Source organism: Drosophila suzukii, chromosome X (assembly GCF_043229965.1).
Source record: "Drosophila suzukii chromosome X, CBGP_Dsuzu_IsoJpt1.0, whole genome shotgun sequence".
In the NCBI taxonomy this organism is placed as follows: Eukaryota; Metazoa; Arthropoda; class Insecta; order Diptera; family Drosophilidae; genus Drosophila; species Drosophila suzukii.
The window spans coordinates 20,279,366-20,302,640 of record NC_092084.1 but is presented as its reverse complement, the minus strand read 5'-3'; the positions used below and the strand labels follow the sequence as shown (position 1 = coordinate 20,302,640).

Here is a 23,275-nt window from a genome sequence, read left to right as displayed (position 1 = left end):
AAATTATGAAAGAGGTAACCCCTTCTGAAAATTAAGAGTCTTTAGTTTTGCTCAAATTTTTTTTTGCCAATACCATTTTTACCATATTTTTATGAGAAACCCATCGAGTTTCTTTGTTATGATAAAAAGTTTTAGATTTTAAACCGGGAAAAAAAGGTTATCTGATTTTTGAAAAAATATTTTTTCATAAGATCTTAAAAAAAAGTAAAGATTCTTTGTAATGATGATTAAAAAAAAATATTTTTTCTTAAGATCTTCAAAAAAGGACCAAAAAAACCAATTTTAAGGAAAATAATATTTTCTTCAATGTATATTTTTACCTTGAACATGTGGTGCAAAAAAAAAAAAAATACAGGTCCTTATGAAAAGGTGCAACAAGGTCACCCGCCAAAAAAGATGAATATCCGGATGACCCAGTGACCAGGGAACCAAAAAAATAAAAAGAAATAAAACTGGTCACCGGGTGACCGAGTGAGATTGAGCACCATCGACCATCGACAACTATCTCGTAGAGCGTACATTGACATTGAAAGCCACTAATTTATTTGTTTATCAACCAGTCGAGAGCGAGGGAGAAGCATCTAGCATTACAATTATACCAAGAGAGCCATGTAATACGCACATGTATATATTTTTTAACCTATCTCTTCCGCCAGATCGTCTCGCTCTTAAGTTACAGCCACATGGTGTGAAAAATCGCCTTAGGAAAACACCGATTTTCTCTTATCAGCGACAGCCAACGATCGTGATGTAGCTAATTTAGATATTGCATCAGCCAGGATTAGAGAGGGATTTCACCTCTGTGTTTTTTGCACAATCTGTTTAAAACTCACAACACAACAGATCCAAAACCGAGGAACGTTATCAGTTGGGAAACTACGAGCAGGAAAACAGGAAAATAAAAAACGTGCACGTCATGTTTTCCACATGTACCATCCAATCTTTTTGCGTGGTTAAAAAGAACAAGAACTTGAGCAGGTAGCAGGAAGTGGAGGAGGAAGTGCCTGATATTGAACCATGTGTGCGTCATAAAAAGCAAATTTTCCAAAACAAAATCTAAACAGACGCACTTAGGAACTCTTAAATCTTTTGAATTATTTTTATCACTTTCAGTGCTTCATAAAAACAAATGTGTAAACAAATGTATTATAAAATATTAATTTTAATAAATGTCTTTAAAAAAGTATAGGCTAAAGGATTTTAAACTTTAAAAAATTTTGGCTCCAACAAAGTAATCACTTTTTTGATCAAATTTAAGCTTGCAATCCTTCTCAGCCTAAAAAACCCCAAAGAAATATAATATAAAGCTTCATTTAATTTTAAAATCCAATGATATTCCTTTATAGATCAAGAACTGTCTTTCAGATACAAGCTTAACCAGATATGTAGATACTTATACATATATTTGTTTAAAAATATCAAATAAAATTTAATTTAATTTAAGAATCCAATGATATTCCCTTATAAGCCAAGAACTATCTTTCATATACAGATACAAAATGTAATATAACATTTAATGTAAATTAAAAATCCCATGATATTCCTTTATAAACCAAGACCTATCTTTCAGATACAAACTTAACCAGATATGTAGATAGCTAAATATATATTTATAACAAAATATAATATAAAGTTAAATTTAATAAAATAAAACCCAATGATAAACGAAGAACTATCTTTCAGATACAAACTTAACCAGATACATAGATAGCTAAATATATATTTATAACAATAAAATAAAACGCAATGATAAACGAAGAACTATCTTTCAGATACAAACTTAACCAGATATATAGATACTTACTTATATAGATATCCCCTGGTACCTATGTACACACATCGTTGTGTACTCACATTAAATGGAAAAGTAAACCCGATCGGGCGGCGCAAACAAAGAACTAGAACCAGAAGAGAAGCCATCGAAAAATCCGAAACTCAACTCGAAGCAAATATGTCAAAAAGGCAAAAAATTCACCAGAAAATAATTGCCCGAAATTGTTGAGGCAAAAAAAAAGCGAACAAAATAAAAGAAGGCAGCTAAAAAACGAGAAATAAAAGCACGCTGTCGGCTGAGATCGCCGATTGCCGATCGCTGCGCCCAAATAAGTACGCAGCCCATGGGGGGTACGTGGGGTGAATCCCCTATCCCCTCCCAAAGCCCCATTTTTTGGGGGCAGCAACAAGACGTAGAGCCGATCGATCCATCGTAAAAACCCGAAAAGTCTCAGCAAGAGATTCGCTAAGGGAGCGAAAAAAACATTCGATTTTCGGCAGATTGTGTTTTTGCTACACTGCTCAAAATGTAATTCAATAAAATATTTAGCATACATTTTAATTCTAGTTTGTTTATATGAAGTTGGTCTTTTAAAGAACTGCAGATCGAATGATTTTATCGTTTTTTTTATTTTGAGCTCTAATAATTTGTTAATATTTTTTTTTAATGTTTATTATAGAACTTTTTGTTCAGTGTCCATATGAAAATTAAGTTTTAGCACCTATGTATGTAAACTACTTGAATTTAAAACCAAGGGCTTCTGTATAATTCTTTAATGGCTGTGTCACGAAATCAATTAATCAGTTTATAGGCTTAAAGCCGCCTGAAAAAATTAGTAGAAATACATAGTATATATTTTAAAAAAAATTTTTTTAATGATTTAAAAGTTAGAGAAGGTAGGTATTTAATTATTTTTAAGGTTATAAAAAAAGCTTACAAGTATGTAAATATATACTAACCTATAGATGCATATTTTGATTATTTAAACAGATGATAGGTTGTGGCTAAAATGTCAGCTATATTATTTTGCCAGTCATAAGCTACCATATAATATTTATTATTAATAATAAAATAATTAAAATTGCTGACAAACTGTTTTTCCAACCTTAATATTATATATGATTCGGTAGCTATATAAATACAGCTAACTGATATATGTATCAGTAGAAGTATATGATTCTTATCGCAGTGTACTCCGCCTCTCTTCCGCTCTCTTAGCGGTCATTCCTGCGCAATGCTCTTAAAATGGCGCTCCAACGGTAATCATACGATTCGGACACACACACACACACATCCCGTGGATCGGCTATATATATTACTATATCAGCGGAGGCAGCTCATTTCTTGCAGAGACTTCGTGCCGTAAAGATCGAGCTAAAAAGAAAAGAAACCCAACCGAAAAAGAAAGCCAATCGATAACCGAAATAAATACAACTGCGTGCTTAACAAATTTTTTTTACTGTGCAAAGTGCAGTTCCTTTCTTGCAAAATACAACCAAGAAATACAATATCTACCGGTACGCGCAAGTGCGGCAAAGTGCAAGTGCAAGAGACGCTGAAAGAGCGATTCGCAAAGAAAGAGAGTCCAAACACAAAGATATTTAACAAAAAAAAAAAAACGGGAAAGAAAGTTCCACAACTTTTATCAACAAGATGACGACCAAAATGGCAATTAACGCTAAGGTTTGTAATCAAAAGTTCTGATCACTATCGGTAGCGCCGCCCAGAAATCAACATTTTGACAAGCTAGCAACATACTCAATTCGGAATATTTTTATAGCCCTTATAAATTAGGCAGATCCTTTGGTTTTCTTGAACAAAAATTGAAGAACCAATAAATAATCTTGTTTTAAAACGTTCTAAACTTTGCACTTTAAACGTAAACATTTTAACATTTATTTTATTCGATTTTGTCGTTTCAAAAAATTCTAGTTCTAAATAATGTCTGCCTTATCTATAAATAGGAATTCATTTAAATTATAATAAAACATAGCGGCTACGAAAAGTTGGAATGCTGTGGCATCCGATGGATGGTCTATCTCCAGACTTTTCTTTTTTATAGATAGACTATTTTCGAACAACCTGCCACGCTCCCAGCTCTCCAGACCACTTTACGTATAAATAGAACCCATTAATGCTTTATTTTGGACATTTATGGCCTGTTGTTATCGCTTCCCACTCCCCACACACTCGAAAATCAGCGATAAGCCATATGGGCAGGCAGACTTGTAGACGACATATTCGGGTCTTTTGTAGTCCAATTTTCGAACGAGTTTTCAAACGTGCTCTGCTGGTGGTTTTTTTAGGTTTTTAAAGTATTTTAAATCAGCTCTTTTTGGCTGATGCAATGACGACCACCGATGTCAACTTGGCGTTTTTCTTTTTCGGCTGTCGGCTTTTGGCTTAGTCGATAGTTTGGCCGATTTCATCAGCCATCGGCCAAGGAGAGATGAACGGCATCGGTTGGAGTATAATAACATCAAACAAAATGACATATACTATTGTTGATTAAATCTTGTCTCGCAGCGGAGCCGGAATCGAATCTAAACTGCTGACTTCTCGTCTGACCTGGAATGTAGACTACACCGTATAGCCGGGGGTTACATCAGTCCAAGCTCCATAAACAAGATCGTCTGCCTTGCAAATTGAAAATTAATTAATGTGCAAATCATTTTCGGCAGTTCAACGATTTTGGTTAGGGTCTAGACCCGAATTAGCATACTATCAGAGGCGGAAAGGGTAGATATTGGGTACATATACTTAACGTTTATAAATAAAGTGAACAATTTATAATTTACATTTCTTTAAAGGTTAACAAACTGTATTGTTTTTTTTTTAACTTTAAAAAAATGTTTTTTTTATGTGAACGTAAACATTTTATTTTAGTTTTAGGAATAGAGCTCCTATGTAGTTTAGAACCCTTTTTGAATACTATTTAAAAACTTTTTTTTTAGGATTTAAAAAATTATTTTTTTTATGTCAACGATTTTAATTTTAAGGTTATAGCTTTTTTTGTAAAATATAGAATTTTTATGTTGCTGATCCTAAAATAAATACTTCTATTTATTGTTTTCCCATCTCAAAATCGTATCTATAAGTACCTAATCATTGAGTGTCTAACGTGGTATCTGCTTTTTATTTACAGGATATTTTCCGCAACCAGCACCGCCTGATTCGCTTCATCGCCCAGTCAATCCGGCTGTGCAGCAACCAATCCCTAAAGGCGGCCCAGGCTGCCCAGTTGCAGCAGCAACAGAAGTCGTCGGCGGACTTCCAGATCACCGCCTCGGTGGATGCCCAATACACCAGTGCCCCAGAACCTATCAAGCATGACAAGAATCTGGGTCACCAATTCCGCGCCTCCCAGCTCTCCGTTCGACTGGCCGCCCCGGAGCAACTGCAGCCCAAGCCGGATAACGACGAGGAGCTAGGCTTCGGACGCCTCTTCACCGACCACATGCTCAAAATCTATTACCACAAGAGCCTGGGCGGTTGGCAGAGGCCGGAGATCACGCCGCTGGAGAACCTAGTCATGCATCCGGCCGCCAAGGTCCTGCACTACGCCGTTGAGGTAAGCGGGGTCACCAAAAAGACCAAAGATCCTAAACCCAAGATAAAACACAACATAGATTTGCTTCGGTTCCTCTATATTTAAAATCCCACGTTGGGCGCCAATTTATTTAAAGAACAATCAAAAGGATTTGAATTGGAAAAGTGCAGTTAGTTTTGATTTCAGAATAACTGCTTTAATAAAACTTTTTAGTTCAGAGGATCTTAACTAGGGATACTCAAAAGTATCATATGAAATTAGATAATAGTGTCTTAAAATGTTGTATATAAAACTTTAATGAAGTGTCTTATTTTTGAGAACCAAAAATAAATAACGTAAGCATTTTCGTAGATGTATGTACATTTTAGACGGTCTAGAAAAGATTCAACCAATTCTGAACTCTTATTATATTAATAAAATAAGTATTTCGATTTCCAAAACTCTGAGAGTATTTGACTTCTTTAAATATCCTGCATAACTTAACTGCTTAGATCTTCTTTTGAGTACCTTAATTATGGCAACCACAAGAAACTTTTTGTTCTTGAACTCTCGAGTATTTACATACGTGACTTGAAAGCGACTTGAAATCCCGTAATCCCCAGCCCGTAATCTCTGTAAACAAGTCGCACGTGTGGCCCGTAAGCTGACGTCATCCGACTTATTATATATAGTATAGTAGAGAATCAGAATCCGAATCCAAATCAAAACCAGACTGTTGCCAATGGTGCCATGTTGTCTTATCAATCCCATGCCATTCGATCCATTGCAGCTCTTTGAGGGCATGAAGGCGTACCGGGGCGTCGACGGCAAGATCCGCATCTTCCGGCCGGACATGAACATGAACCGCATGAACCTGGCTGCCCAGCGATCCGGCTTGCCCACCTTCGAGGGCAAGGAGTTCGTCCAGTGCCTGTCCCGCCTGCTGACCATCGACTCCGAGTGGGTTCCCCACACCAACACTGCCAGCTTGTACATCCGCCCCACACTCATTGGCATTGATGTGAGTATAGCTTACTGGGCTAAACACCGGCTAACGTGGCTAACTTGAATCTTTTCGACTTACAGCCCACGCTGGGAGTGGCTTCCTCGGACTCGGCCCTGCTCTACACGATCCTCAGTCCGGTGGGCAGCTACTTCAAGACGGGCTCCAACGGAGCCGTTTCCCTCCTAGCCGATCCCAGCCATGTGCGTGCCTGGCCAGGCGGCGTTGGCAACCGGAAGATGGGCTCCAACTATGCACCCACCATCAATGTCCAGAAGGAAGCGGCGGCCAAGGGACTGCAGCAGGTTCTGTGGCTCTACGGCGAGGATCACCAGCTAACCGAAGTGGGCACCATGAACATCTTCATGTTCTACGTGAACGATCAAGGAGGTAGGTTGTCTTCTTTATGAGTGAATCGTTAGTTTACTAAACTATAGACTGAACCCGTGTTCTTCTTTGTGAAACTAAATAAGGATTAATATAATATGATAGGTGCATAATATGTGATAGGTTTAGTGGAATTTAAAACAGTTAACTCAGTAAGTGATAAGTACACTGATCTATTGGAACTTAACACGCATAATATATATAATGTTTTGGGAAATTAAATACCATCAAGTCAGTTTACTCAACCTTTACTGATATATTGGACCTTAGAAAGCATAATCTATGATATTTTTTGAGAAATTAAATAAAGTTACCTCAGTAGAAGATGATTACACTGATCTCTTGGACCTGATAAGCATAATACATGATATATATCTAAAGTGTTCATCAGAATTAAAAACTAAACTTACTATTATAGATATAACCTAATGGTCCACCCTTTTCCATTTACAGAACAAGAACTGGTGACCCCGCCGCTGAGTGGCCTGATCCTGCCCGGAATCACCCGCGACTCCATCCTGCACATGACCCGTCAGTGGGGCAAGTTCAAGGTGAGCGAGGCGAAGATCACCATGCCCATGGTCTGCGACCTCCTCAACCAGGGAAGAGTAAGTAATCCTAGAGATATGCACCTCCCGAGGAACCAACTAATATGGTTTTTCCACACCAACAGCTACTGGAGCTCTTCGGTGCGGGAACGGCGTGTGTGGTCAGTCCGGTGAACAGGATCAACTACCTCGGCCAGGATCTGTACATACCCACCATGGAGCAGGAGAAGCCCATTCACGAGCTGATCCGCGAGACGCTCACCGACATCCAGTACGGTCGGGTGGACCACCCGTGGTCGGTGGTGATCGACTAATCGACCCACCCCACATCTGTTATCCCTTCCTTATCCCCTTCCCCGTACCGTGTATTAGTAGGACTTAGTTGACAAGTGCTTTGTGGGTTGCCAATGTGCTCGAATTTGTTTCGTTTATTGTGCATTTAGCTATATGCATGCATATACCAATATACATATATATATAATATAGTATGATAAGTCGAGGGCCGATTCGTTTAAGTTGCATTTAATTGTATATTTATTTATTTATGTCAGAAATTCAAATTGTACATAATTCCAACTGGTTCAATGTTATTTATAGTTTTCTTACTTTTTTTTTATATTTTTAACTTTTTCTATGTATATGTTTCTTGAAGCTATGAATCGTCTTTTTGCGCTTTTACTTCCAAGCAGCATCGTAAGCGAAGCAAAATTACCAACTACAAATTTTAGATTAGAAAAAAAAGGAGATCGAGTGGAGAAGAATTCCCCAAAGGTGGGCGGAATTAGTTGAAAACGTACCGGAGGCGAAATGCATTTATTAGTCAGTAAGTGATCGAAATCGAAGCGTTCTTGGAGGTAAAAGCGGCACGAGAGCAGTGAGAGCTGTGACTAAAGCTAATCTGAACCTGAACCCGTCAGTAGAACCTAGGCCTAGGCTGTAGATCCTAAACCGAATCAAGCTGTATACCATACCTGTAATCTAGAAATTAAGCGAATCATGCGATGAATAAACGATGAAAAGTAACGAAAATATGTCGTGGTGTAATCTTTTATAAACAAGATTTTTGATTCAAAAATGTGATATATCTTAGACACGAATTGAAATCATGTTTGGCTATTCTTTAGGGCTATTAGCTGGGTATTTGTCCATAATATCCAGTTTCTTAATTTTAATGCAACTGATCCTTCTCGCCAGAAGATAAAGCCTTGCCTAATAATTTTATTACACGACGTAATCAAATTATTTTTCTTTTAAGCTTTTGGCAATCCGAATTTGTATTACCCTTGCAGATTATACGATTTAAAACAGCAAAATATAGTAAAATATCTGGAAGACCTCAAGCTTTTACTAAACCCGCTCTTTCCAGCCAAACCCATTTACCATCTGGCCAAAATGTAGGGTATCTGGAAAGTAGGTGATTTTCCACCTCTTTTTCTGTTTTTTGATTCCTCCAATAGGTGGCTGGCACCTTAGGTGGAAGAATTCTCTAACAGGAGAGTGTATTCGCTATCTCAGGAGGATAGTGTTGGATAAATATCAAGGACTTAAACCGAATCAAATATCCGTTCAAGTTGCTTTATCGGTTATCACCGATATAACTAATTCGGTTACGTTTACGGGCTTACTTAAATTGAAGCGTTTTAATTAAGTAGCTATCAGGAAAAACTAGATTTCTAGGATTTTTTTGTATGAAAACATGTTTTTTTTTTAATTCTAGGTCTGCCCTTTAAAGGAACGTGACAGTGATTGCTGTGAGGGAGGAGCCTTCCCATACATCCACAAAAGTTATGCCGGAGGATCGGCGATACGCAATTATCACCAGCAATGAGTCAGATTCCTATTGCTGCGTTCCGCAAATTCCAAAAGATTTTAAAAATATTCCACTTGGTTACGCTTCAGCGACTGCATTTCAGTGGAGTAGTTCGAATGCAGCTTTTAAAATTGCTGCGGGATCACTGCTTCTTACCAGCAGTATTACGTCGGAAATGAAAACATTTAATGAACTTCACCAAAAGTACATCAAATTATTGTAAGTTAATAATACTGCGTGGTCCGCGGAGCCACAACAACACCTCAACTTTGCAACTACAAGATTTCGGAGCTCACGAATTCAGAGTCTCAAAAGATGTTTGATGAAGTGTGATAATGTTATAGATTCCTATATTGGTTAATAAGCATAGAATTTTAAGAATAGCATGAAGAATTTATGTGAATTTCCACATATTTAGCATACAGCTGAGATCAAAAAAGAAGACCTGTTAACCTTTTAACCTGTTAAGTAATTAATTGAAGTTTTTTTTTTAATAAAATTAATTAACTTCGTAATTAAGCATACAGCTGAGATCAAAAAAGAAGACCTGTTAACCTTTTAACCTGTTAAGTAATTAATTGAAGTTTTTTTTTTTAATAAAATTTATTAATTTCGTAATTAATTATAAATTGAAAGGCCTTACATTTTAGCGATTGTATATCAGGGGACCAGTTCGCATACAGCTTTTAAAATTGTTGCGAACAATTGTCACTATCGAGAGAAAAATTGAGTAACTATAATTTAAAAATATTTAAAAAATAAGAATTTCATAGAAGATCCAAAAAAGAAAAATATAAATTGAAAGGCCTTGCATTTTAGCGATTGTATATCAGGGGACCAGTTCGCATACAGCTTTTAAAATTATTGCGAACAACTGTCAATGTCGAGAGAAAAATTGAGTACTATACTTATTAGAAAATATTAGAAAAATAAGAATTTCAAAGAAGATCCAAAAAAGAAAAATATAAATTGAAAGGCCTTGCATTTTAGCGATTGTATATCAGGGGACCAGTTCGCATACAGCTTTTAAAATTGTTGCGAACAATTGCCACTGTCGAGAGAAAAATTGAGTACCATACTTATTAGAAAATATTAGAAAAATAAGAATTTCAAAGAAGGTCCCAAAAAGAAAAATATAAATTGAAAGGCCGTTCTCCTGTGTAGCAAATATATTTGATGGGTGAGGAAAATAAATGAAGTGCTTAAGAGACTTGTTCAGACTGAGTCAAATCAAGACTGGAGTCCTGTAAAAACGATATGACCGTTATCTGCTACGCTCGAAATCCATCCATTTTCGATTAATACTAGTTAAAATCGCTATCGGGACTGCAAATATGAAAAAATATACCAAAAATTTAAGTAATAACACACAAGCACAAAATACAGGTTCCGCGATATAGCTAGGAATACAAAAACCGATGCCCACATTTTGAATTATGTGGCCTATATAATTAAGCTTATCTTAAATATTTTCGCTGACACACACTCAATACATAACGGCATTGCTAAAAAGTAGTCCCTATCTTGAACCATTGCCCACGACTTTGGAATTTGACAACGAAGTTAAATTCCTTAATTTTTCATAATTTCTCTGATGGAATTTCAGCCAAATCCAGGCGTACAGCTAAAAGACCGACTGTTTTGAGCACCTTGCTACAAATGCTATCGATCCCCATCACTGTAAGGAACATTTATTTTTTGACCCATTTTCGCATTTTTTATAAGGGGGTACACCAGTTATTTTTGGAATTCTGATTTTGGCCAAAAATACTCATTTTTTTGTGGTTTTTCAGTCGTAGTTTAGTCAAATTAGGGCGTAATATTGATATATTGATATTTTGATATATTTTTCACATCCCTACATTTGACTAAAGCGTTTCTTTGTGTTATACCCGTAACTCGTAGACGAGTCACTGAGAAGTTTCCCTCTACCTGTTGCATACTTTCCGACAAATACAATATACCCCTTTCGTCTACGAGTTACGGGTATAACACAAAGAAACGCTTTAGTCAAATGTAGGGATGTGAAAAATATATCAAAATATCAATATATCAATATTATTTTGAATAAAAATATATGTTTATATCGTGATATTCTTTTTCGCCTAATATCGCTTTTTTTGAATATATATTTTTAATATTTCCTAATTGGTCACACTAATCAGAAACGATGCCGAACAACACAACAACAATTCTTTTTTTTGTGATTTCATTTTTGAAATTACAAAACGGATTATATATTCTTAAAGTATTCTTCGGAATGGAATCGCAATTTCTTAGGAAAAAGAATGCTGGATTAAATTAAAAAGAAAAAGATAAATCCTATATAAACGGTTGGTATTTTAATCTAGTTTTCTTTTCATTTCAAATTTTCCATGGTCAGCTTCCCAAAAAATACTAAAAACAATAGCATGTTGCTGAGCAACTTTTGTAATGTTGAGCAACAAAGATACTTATTTTTGTGGGCTTTAGCCAAAAAAGTAATTGAAACAAAAAATACCAAAAATAGTCGATATATCCATTATTTTCGGATGATTAATACAAGACAAGACAATTGTAAGGTACTCGGCGAACAGATAGACGAGCTTTAACTGTTACTGCTTTTAATGAATTAGATGCTTCTGTTTTACAAAGACTGCCTACATTTCCTGAGCTGCCTAAATTTGCAGGTACTCGACGAACAGATAGACGAGCTCTAACTATTACTTCTAATGAATTAGATGCTATTCGCTCAACATTTGCACAAAGACGTTCAATGAGGTTAAGTACTATGACTCCTGTGACACCCATGTCTCCTAGAGCTCTAACAAACGCATTCCAAGCTGTACCCAATACTCCAACAATTTCGGGAACACTATCTATACCAGCAACTCCATTACTAAAACCAACTTCCATTGGTGGTAATGCTAATACTCCTCAGGTTAAGAAACCTCCACAACGAAGGTCTGCCATACTGATTTCTCCCAAAATAATGAAACCAAAGCCTGTGAAAACAAGGAAGGGAAGGAAAGGCAAGAAAAACAAAACAATATTATATATTATAATATTTACTTGACATTAGAAAAATATGTAAGTAAATAAAATAAAAATATTATAACATACAAATACATTTTCGAATTTATTTCCTCATTTCAAATATGGAAGGTTGTAGTTTTTGCTGCGATTGTGATTGCTGAACCGCAGAAGGATTACTTCGACAATCCAAATTAGTTTACTGCGCTAAAAATACATCAAATAGAGATTGGTCATAGAACGGATAAGGCAAAGGACAAAGAAAAAGAACGTTCGTTGTTCCGTGCCTCTGTAAAATTGAGTAATTATACTGACTATCCATTACTAAAACCAACTTCCATTGGTGGTAATGCCAGGAAGGGAAGGAAAGGCAAGAAAAACAAAACAATATTATATATTATATTATTTACTTGACATTAGAAAAATATGTAAATAAATAAAATAAAAATATTATAACATACAAATACATTTTCGAATTTATTTCCTCATTTCAAATATGGAAGGTTGTAGTTTTTGCTGCGATTGTGATTGCTGTGATGCGAAGAAATTGGACGAAAACCGCAGAAGGATTACTTCGACAATCCAAATTAGTTTACTGCGCTAAAAATACATCAAATAGAGATTGGTCATAGAACGGATAAGGCAAAGGACAAAGAAAAAGAACGTTCGTTGTTCCGTGCCTCTGTAAAATTGAGTAATTATACTGATTATCCATTACTAAAACCAACTTCCATTCGTGGTAATGCTAATACTCCTCAGGTTAAGAAACCTCCAAAACGAAGAAGTACTATACTGATTTCTCCCAAAATAATGAAACCAAAGCCTGTGAAAACCAGGAAGGGAAGGAAAGGCATGAAAAACAAAACAAGATTCCAATTCCTGCTAAAAAGATTCCATATGATTAGAGAAGTAGGAGCCTTACATTTTAGCGACTGTATCTCAGGGGACCAGTTCGCATACAGCTTTTAAAATTGTTGCGAACAATAGTCACTATCGAGAGAAAAATTGAGTAACTATACTAATTTAAAAATATTAGAAAAATAAGAATTTCAAAGATCCAAAAAAGAAAAATATAAATTGAGGGTGAGGAAAATAAATGAAGTGCTTAAGAGACTTGTTCAGACTGAGTCAAATCAAGACTGGAGTCCTGTAAAAACGATATGACCGTTATCTGCCACGCTCGAAATCCGTCCATTTTCGATTAATACTAGTTAAAACCGCTATCGGGACTGCAAATATGAAAAAATATACCAAAAATATATGTAATAACACAGGAACACAAAATACAGGTTCCGCGATGTAGCTAGGAATACAAAAACTGATGTTTGCCCACATGTTGAATTATGTGGCCAATATATTTAAGCTTATCTTAAATATTTTCGCTGATACACACTCAATACATAACGGCATTGCTAAAAAGTAGTCCCTATCTTGAACCATAGCCACCGTCTTTGGAATTTGACAACGATGTTAAATTCCTTAATTTTTCATAATTTCTCTGATGGAATTTCAGCCAAATCCAGGCGTACAGCTAAAAGACCGACTGTTTTGAGCACCTTGCTACAAATGCTATCGATCCCCATCACTGTAAGGAACATTTATTTTTTGACCCATTTTCGCATTTTTTATAAGGGGGTACACCAGTTATTTTTGGATTTCTGATTTTGGCCAAAAATACTCATTTTTTTGTGGTTTTTCAGTCGTAGTTTAGTCAAATTAGGGCGTAATATTGATATATTGATATTTTGATATATTTTTCACATCCCTACATTTGACTAAAGCGTTTCTTTGTGTTATACCCGTAACTCGTAGACGAGTCACTGAGAAGTTTCCCTCTACCTGTTGCATACTTTCCGACAAATACAATATACCCCTTTCGTCTACGAGTTACGGGTATAACACAAAGAAACGCTTTAGTCAAATGTAGGGATGTGAAAAATATATCAAAATATCAATATATCAATATTATTTTGAATAAAAATATATGTTTATATCGTGATATTCTTTTTCGCCTAATATCGCTTTTTTTGAATATATATTTTTAATATTTCCTAATTGGTCACACTAATCAGAAACGATGCCGAACAACACAACAACAATTCTTTTTTTTGTGATTTCATTTTTGAAATTACAAAACGGATTATATATTCTTAAAGTATTCTTCGGAATGGAATCGCCATTTCTTAGGAAAAAGAATGCTGGATTAAATTAAAAAGAAAAAGATAAATCCTATATAAACGGTTGGTATTTTAATCTAGTTTTCTTTTCATTTCAAATTTTCCATGGTCAGCTTCCCAAAAAATACTAAAAACAATAGCATGTTGCTGAGCAACTTTTGTAATGTTGAGCAACAAAGATACTTATTTTTGTGGGCTTTAGCCAAAAAAGTAATTGAAACAAAAAATACCAAAAATAGTCGATATATCCATTATTTTCGGATGATTAATACAAGACAAGACAATTGTAAGGTACTCGGCGAACAGATAGACGAGCTTTAACTGTTACTGCTTTTAATGAATTAGATGCTTCTGTTTTACAAAGACTGCCTACATTTCCTGAGCTGCCTAAATTTGCAGGTACTCGACGAACAGATAGACGAGCTCTAACTATTACTTCTAATGAATTAGATGCTATTCGCTCAACATTTGCACAAAGACGTTCAATGAGGTTAAGTACTATGACTCCTGTGACACCCATGTCTCCTAGAGCTCTAACAAACGCATTCCAAGCTGTACCCAATACTCCAACAATTTCGGGAACACTATCTATACCAGCAACTCCATTACTAAAACCAACTTCCATTGGTGGTAATGCTAATACTCCTCAGGTTAAGAAACCTCCACAACGAAGGTCTGCCATACTGATTTCTCCCAAAATAATGAAACCAAAGCCTGTGAAAACAAGGAAGGGAAGGAAAGGCAAGAAAAACAAAACAATATTATATATTATAATATTTACTTGACATTAGAAAAATATGTAAGTAAATAAAATAAAAATATTATAACATACAAATACATTTTCGAATTTATTTCCTCATTTCAAATATGGAAGGTTGTAGTTTTTGCTGCGATTGTGATTGCTGAACCGCAGAAGGATTACTTCGACAATCCAAATTAGTTTACTGCGCTAAAAATACATCAAATAGAGATTGGTCATAGAACGGATAAGGCAAAGGACAAAGAAAAAGAACGTTCGTTGTTCCGTGCCTCTGTAAAATTGAGTAATTATACTGATTATCCATTACTAAAACCAACTTCCATTCGTGGTAATGCTAATACTCCTCAGGTTAAGAAACCTCCAAAACGAAGAAGTACTATACTGATTTCTCCCAAAATAATGAAACCAAAGCCTGTGAAAACCAGGAAGGGAAGGAAAGGCATGAAAAACAAAACAAGATTCCAATTCCTGCTAAAAAGATTCCATATGATTAGAGAAGTAGGAGCCTTACATTTTAGCGACTGTATCTCAGGGGACCAGTTCGCATACAGCTTTTAAAATTGTTGCGAACAATAGTCACTATCGAGAGAAAAATTGAGTAACTATACTAATTTAAAAATATTAGAAAAATAAGAATTTCAAAGATCCAAAAAAGAAAAATATAAATTGAGGGTGAGGAAAATAAATGAAGTGCTTAAGAGACTTGTTCAGACTGAGTCAAATCAAGACTGGAGTCCTGTAAAAACGATATGACCGTTATCTGCCACGCTCGAAATCCGTCCATTTTCGATTAATACTAGTTAAAACCGCTATCGGGACTGCAAATATGAAAAAATATACCAAAAATATATGTAATAACACAGGAACACAAAATACAGGTTCCGCGATGTAGCTAGGAATACAAAAACTGATGTTTGCCCACATGTTGAATTATGTGGCCAATATATTTAAGCTTATCTTAAATATTTTCGCTGATACACACTCAATACATAACGGCATTGCTAAAAAGTAGTCCCTATCTTGAACCATAGCCACCGTCTTTGGAATTTGACAACGATGTTAAATTCCTTAATTTTTCATAATTTCTCTGATGGAATTTCAGCCAAATCCAGGCGTACAGCTAAAAGACCGACTGTTTTGAACACCTTGCTACAAATGCTATCGATCCCCATCACTGTAAGGAACATTTATTTTTTGACCCATTTTCGCATTTTTTATAAGGGGGTACACCAGTTATTTTTGGAATTCTGATTTTGGCCAAAAATACTCATTTTTTTGTGGTTTTTCAGTCGTAGTTTAGTCAAATTAGGGCGTAATATTGATATATTGATATTTTGATATATTTTTCACATCCCTACATTTGACTAAAGCGTTTCTTTGTGTTATACCCGTAACTCGTAGACGAGTCACTGAGAAGTTTCCCTCTACCTGTTGCATACTTTCCGACAAATACAATATACCCCTTTCGTCTACGAGTTACGGGTATAACACAAAGAAACGCTTTAGTCAAATGTAGGTATGTGAAAAATATATCAAAATATCAATATATCAATATTATTTTGAATAAAAATATATGTTTATATCGTGATATTCTTTTTCGCCTAATATCGCTTTTTTTGAATATATATTTTTAATATTTTCTAATTGGTCACACTAATCAGAAACGATGCCGAACAACACAACAACAATTCTTTTTTTTGTGATTTCATTTTTGAAATTACAAAACGGATTATATATTCTTAAAGTATTCTTCGGAATGGAATCGCAATTTCTTAGGAAAAAGAATGCTGGATTAAATTAAAAAGAAAAAGATAAATCCTATATAAGCGGTTGGTATTTTAATCTAGTTTTCTTTTCATTTCAAATTTTCCATGGTCAGCTTCCAAAAAATACTAAAAACAATAGCATGTTGCTGAGCAACTTTTGTAATGTTGAGCAACAAAGATACTTATTTTTGTGGGCTTTAGCCAAAAAAGTAATTGAAACAAAAAATACCAAAAATAGTCGATATATCCATTATTTTCGGATGATTAATACAAGACAAGACAATTGTAAGGTACTCGGCGAACAGATAGACGAGCTTTAACTGTTACTGCTTTTAATGAATTAGATGCTTCTGTTTTACAAAGACTGCCTACATTTCCTGAGCTGCCTAAATTTGCAGGTACTCGACGAACAGATAGACGAGCTCTAACTATTACTTCTAATGAATTAGATGCTATTCGCTCAACATTTGCACAAAGACGTTCAATGAGGTTAAGTACTATGACTCCTGTGACACCCATGTCTCCTAGAGCTCTAACAAACGCATTCCAAGCTGTACCCAATACTCCAACAATTTCGGGAACACTATCTATACCAGCAACTCCATTACTAAAACCAACTTCCATTGGTGGTAATGCTAATACTCCTCAGGTTAAGAAACCTCCACAACGAAGGTCTGCCATACTGATTTCTCCCAAAATAATGAAACCAAAGCCTGTGAAAACAAGGAAGGGAAGGAAAGGCAAGAAAAACAAAACAATATTATATATTATAATATTTACTTGACATTAGAAAAATATGTAAGTAAATAAAATAAAAATATTATAACATACAAATACATTTTCGAATTTATTTCCTCATTTCAAATATGGAAGGTTGTAGTTTTTGCTGCGATTGTGATTGCTGAACCGCAGAAGGATTACTTCGACAATCCAAATTAGTTTACTGCGCTAAAAATACATCAAATAGAGATTGGTCATAGAACGGATAAGGCAAAGGACAAAGAAAAAGAACGTTCGTTGTTCCGTGCCTCTGTAAAATTGAGTAATTATACTGACTATCCATTACTAAAACCAACTTCCATTGGTGGTAATGCTAATACTCCTCAGGTTAAGAAACCTCCACAACGAAGGGGTACCATACTGATTTCTCCCAAAATAATGAAACCAAAGCCTGTGAAAACCAGGAAGGGAAGGAAAGGCAAGAAAAACAAAACAATATTATATATTATATTATTTACTTGACATTAGAAAAATATGTAAATAAATAAAATAAAAATATTATAAAATAACAAATACATTTTCGAATTTATTTCCTCATTTCAAATATGGAAGGTTGTAGTTTTTGCTGCGATTGTGATTGCTGTGATGCGAAGAAATTGGACGAAAACCGCAGAAGGATTACTTCGACAATCCAAATTAGTTTACTGCGCTAAAAATACATCAAATAGAGATTGGTCATAGAAAGGATAAGGCAAAAAACAAAGAAAAAGAACGTTCGTTGTTCCGTGCCTCTGTAAAATTGAGTAATTATACTGATTATCCATTACTAAAACCAACTCCCATTCGTGGTAATGCTAATACTCCTCAGGTTAAGAAACCTCCAAAACGAAGAAGTACTATACTGATTTCTCCCAAAATAATGAAACCAAAGCCTGTGAAAACCAGGAAGGGAAGGAAAGGCATGAAAAACAAAACAAGATTCCAATTCCTGCTAAAAAGATTCCATATGATTAGAGAAGTAGGAGCCTTACATTTTAGCGACTGTATCTCAGGGGACCAGTTCGCATACAGCTTTTAAAATTGTTGCGAACAATAGTCACTATCGAGAGAAAAATTGAGTAACTATACTAATTTAAAAATATTAGAAAAATAAGAATTTCAAAGATCCAAAAAAGAAAAATATAAATTGAGGGTGAGGAAAATAAATGAAGTGCTTAAGAGACTTGTTCAGACTGAGTCAAATCAAGACTGGAGTCCTGTAAAAACGATATGACCGTTATCTGCCACGCTCGAAATCCGTCCATTTTCGATTAATACTAGTTAAAACCGCTATCGGGACTGCAAATATGAAAAAATATACCAAAAATATATGTAATAACACAGGAACACAAAATACAGGTTCCGCGATGTAGCTAGGAATACAAAAACTGATGTTTGCCCACATGTTGAATTATGTGGCCAATATATTTAAGCTTATCTTAAATATTTTCGCTGATACACACTCAATACATAACGGCATTGCTAAAAAGTAGTCCCTATCTTGAACCATAGCCACCGTCTTTGGAATTTGACAACGATGTTAAATTCCTTAATTTTTCATAATTTCTCTGATGGAATTTCAGCCAAATCCAGGCGTACAGCTAAAAGACCGACTGTTTTGAGCACCTTGCTATAAATGCTATCGGTCCCCGTCACGTTAAGGAACATTTATTCTTTGACCCATTTTCGCTTTTTTTGTAAGGGGGTACATCGGTTTTTTTTTGGGGTTAAGTTTTTGGTCAAAAAATATCATTTTTTCGTGGTTTTTCAGTCGTAGTTTAGTCAAATCAAGGCGTACAGCTAAAAGACCGACTGTTTTGAGCAGCTTGCTATAAATGCTATCGGTCCCCGTCACGTTAAGGAACATTATTTTTTTACCCATTTTCGAATTTTTTTATAAGGGGGTACATCGGTTTTTTTTGGGATTAAGTTTTTGGTCAAAAAATATCATTTTTTCGTGGTTTTTCAGTCGTAGTTTAGTCAAATCAAGGCGTACAGCTAAAATACCGACCGTTTTGAGCAGCTTGCTACAAATGCTATCGATCACTATCACGTTAAGGAACATTTATTTTTTGACCCATTTGCGCTTTTTTTGTAAAGGGTACGCCAAAAATTTTGGCTTGAACCGATTTCATGAGGATAATTTATTGGATTTGTTATAGCACCGTTTTTTTACTTTTATTATCTGCTGCTATATGTAGGCATGTATATTTTTATACATAAAATATTTCTATATTTATTTAAATCGTCTTTGGAATAAAATATGAAAAAATCGCAAACTACAAAATTGATTTGGAGATGTTTTATACTCGTTTTTAAAGGTCATTAGGCTGTATTAGAATTGTTATATTCCGAAGACGATATACTTGGTTACTCGGATTCTATAGGTTTCCATGACATATTTTAAATTTGAAAACACATAGGAGAAGATAATGGTTCTATTGCTATAACAAATCCAACAATTTATCAATCGCCTTTAACTGAAATTAAAGCACACAATAGACAATGGATTCCAATAAAAATAAATATTACATAAAAGGTTATGGATTCTACCGAATGCAGATCGTCACCGAGAGTTTCCTCCAGCTCAAGTCATCCAGTGTTTCGTCGAGCTCAAGTTTTATCGAGAAACAATGTGGAAAGATATTATAAATTCTCAAAAAAAAGAAGCATGTATCAACATTTACTGTTAAACGCCATCGAAAAGGTCATGGACTCTACCGAATGCAGATCGTTACCGACGGTTTCCTCGAGCTCAAGTCCAGGCGATGTAACTCACATTAATTTCGTTATTTATCATTTTTAAGCTGATGAGGTTTATTTAAGTTCACCTTATCTAACTTCAAGAGTTTACAAATTTTTATTCAGAACCATTGTGGGAAAATTGTATAAGAACTCAAAACAAACATGTATCAAAATCTTCTGTAAAAACGCCATCGAAAAGGTCATGGATTCTACTGAATGCAGGTCGTAACCGAGGGTTTCCTCAAGCTCAAGTCCAGGCAGCTTCACTTTTCAAGTCTGCTCTTTAAAAGGATGTAACACAGATTGCTGTGATGCGAAGTCATTGGTAAAAAGCAGTCAGCCTGGACTTACCAGGACTTCGCGTGAGCTTCGTTGAACACCAGCAGGAATACTTCGGCAATTTAAACACTTAATTTACTGCACAGAAAATTATACAGATTTGCCATAAAAAGAATAAGACAGGGGAAAAAGAACGTTACATCTATTGTGCCTCTGTAAAATTAAGTATTTATACTAAAAACGAAATTTTAGAAAAAAAAAATTTAATTTAAAACCTATAAAAGAAAAATGAAAGTCGAACGGTCGTCGTCCCGTGGATCTTATAATTGCAACTTCAGAAGAGAATATTTGTGATGTCTACCTAAAATCTTTAAAGTAGCTTAAGAGGTCATGATCCAGACTGAGTCAAATCAAGACTGGAGTATGAAGACGAAGTATGCCCGTTGATTTGCTACGCTCTAAATCCACCCGTCTCTGTATAGAAGCGGAAGGATATACCAAAAACGGTTTAAACTGTGCTATAGATACACTAATTTTGATTTTTGATTTTATTGCCTCTGCACACAACCGCTTAAAATTGTAATAGCGATTTTAAGCTGATTCTTGTTCACATATAGCATCGCTGAAGCGTACACCTGATCGACATGTGCATGATGTGAAAATTCAGTTGTCCCTAAAAATGATTACATCGCAAAACTAATTACAATTTGAACTCTAGCATGTAGAACGTTTTCAGCGCGAAATGATATTTTCATTGCTATTAGCAAGTTGAAAAGGGATGAGATTTCAATTCAGCCAAGCCTAGTGAAAATTTAATAGGTACTATTGCGGGCTAACAGTGACGACACGAATTTTCACAAGTTATACCCTATTCAGACAAAGGGGGTTTTCGCTATAGGAAAGAGATGGTAAAAAGTCGCTACAACTCGGTGCAGCAAAATAAGAGACCGCACTCGCAATTCGATTCAGTATACCAGCCTTTTTATTTAGTATTTTTCAGGAGCTTCGGATTTTTTTCGAGAACGACGTGCATTTGAACTGCAATGGCGACGTTATAAGGAAATGTTTGTGCTGACCCAAGAAGCCTCCCGACGGCTCGGAAGCAAGCAATTGATATCATCTTGAAAATAAATACTTCTGTTTTTTTTAAAGAAAAAGCCATTTAAAGGCGCATACCAAAATGTTTCTTAAAAATATATATATTCAAAGAACGGTATGCGGCGAAGGTATTTTAAATACTTAAAAGGGCCCAAACGGTTCTAATTTGTGAAAATTCTCGTGGCGTCACTGTTGGCCCACAATAGTCCCTATTAATTTCACTACGCTTGCCTGGATGGAAATCTCGTTCATAATTAATTTGCTAATAGCAATGAAATAATCATTTGGGGCTGAAAACGTTCCACATGTTAGCGGTCATTGTATTTAAATTTGCGTTGTTGTATTTTAGCATTTTTGCTAAGTATTTATTATTTTTTGGCTATAACTTTTTGTGAATGGTCTGGTAATTTTTGGCATGTAGATGGGTATTGATAATAAGAACAAACTCTCATTAAAATTTGTACAAATGTTTACCCTCGGTAGACCGGATAAATATCAAGGACTTAAACCGAATCAAATATCCGTTTAAGTTGCTTTATCGGTTATCACCGATATAACTAATTCGGTTACGTTTACGGGCTTACTTAAATTGAAGCGTTTTAATTAAGTAGCTATCAGGAAAAACTAGATTTCTAGGATTTTTTTGTATGAAAACATGTTTTTTTTTTTAATTCTAGGTCTGCCCTTTAAAGGAACGTGACAGTGATTGCTGTGAGGGAGGAGCCTTCCCATACATCCACAAAAGTTATGCCGGAGGATCGGCGATACGCAATTATCACCAGCAATGAGTCAGATTCCTATTGCTGCGTTCTGCAAATTCCAAAATATTTTAAAAACATTCCAGTTGGTTACGCTTCAGCGACTGCATTTCAGTGGAGTAGTTCGAATGCCGCTTTAAAATTGCTGCGGGATCACTGCTACTTACCAGCAGGATTACGTCGGAAATGAAAACATTTAATGAACTGCACCAAAAATACATCAAATTATTGTAAGTTAATATTAGACAAAAAAAGAAAACTAAACTGAAAAACCACAAAGGAGAAGTATAAGCTAAACGGTAATTTATTTAAGTTCAACTTTTTTGACTTAAAGACCTTGAAAGATTTTATCCATGGCTGGAAATCGTCAGCTTGCCATTAATGCCGCTGCAATAGCATATATACATTAACTTACCGTGAAAGTAAAAATATTTATTTATTAAAAAACAAAAGTAGCGAAAGAAAGAAACAGTGGATCTGATGAAGCTCCGAGAACTCCGAGAATGGGGGTTCCTGCAAAAAACTTAACATTCGAAACAAATAAAAGATTTCAAAATATTTGCTTCAAAAGACCTTTAAAAGTGAAGGCGATGGCCCAACTGAAAGCAGATGCATTCTACAAGACTGTCCTTTAAAAGGATGTGAGGGAGGCGAAGTCTTCCTATACATCCACAAAAGTGATACCGGAGGATCGGCGATACGCAGTCGTCATCAGCAATGAGGAAGATTCAAATTTCTGGTAAAAGATTCCATATGGTTGGAGAAGTAGGATCATTGCACTTCAGTGACTGCATCTCAAAGGACCACTTCGAATGCAGCTTTTAAAATTGTTGCGAACAATTATTACTATAGGGAGAAAAATTAAATAAT

General features: G+C 35.3%; 1 protein-coding gene across 1 annotated transcript; it reads left to right on the top strand.

The window, feature by feature from the left end:
* Nucleotides 1-3,111: 3,111 nt before the first annotated feature.
* Bcat (Branched chain amino acid transaminase) lies at nt 3,112-8,270 on the top strand. The gene is made up of 6 exons (XM_017068755.4): nt 3,112-3,457; nt 4,920-5,345; nt 6,094-6,324; nt 6,390-6,696; nt 7,147-7,301; nt 7,367-8,270. The coding sequence occupies exons 1-6, from the start codon at nt 3,428-3,430 to the stop codon at nt 7,553-7,555; spliced, it is 1,338 nt and encodes a 445-aa protein (XP_016924244.1). The 5' UTR covers nt 3,112-3,427; the 3' UTR covers nt 7,556-8,270.
* Nucleotides 8,271-23,275: the final 15,005 nt, after the last annotated feature.

Bases quoted from the DNA above. Each gene is read 5' to 3' on its own strand.
- Bcat (XM_017068755.4), top strand. From the start codon at position 3,428: ATGACGACCAAAATGGCAATTAACGCTAAG. The intron at 3,458-4,919 runs GTTTGTAATCAA...TTTTATTTACAG, and splicing joins AAATGGCAATTAACGCTAAG to GATATTTTCCGCAACCAGCA. The intron at 7,302-7,366 runs GTAAGTAATCCT...CCACACCAACAG, and splicing joins ACCTCCTCAACCAGGGAAGA to CTACTGGAGCTCTTCGGTGC.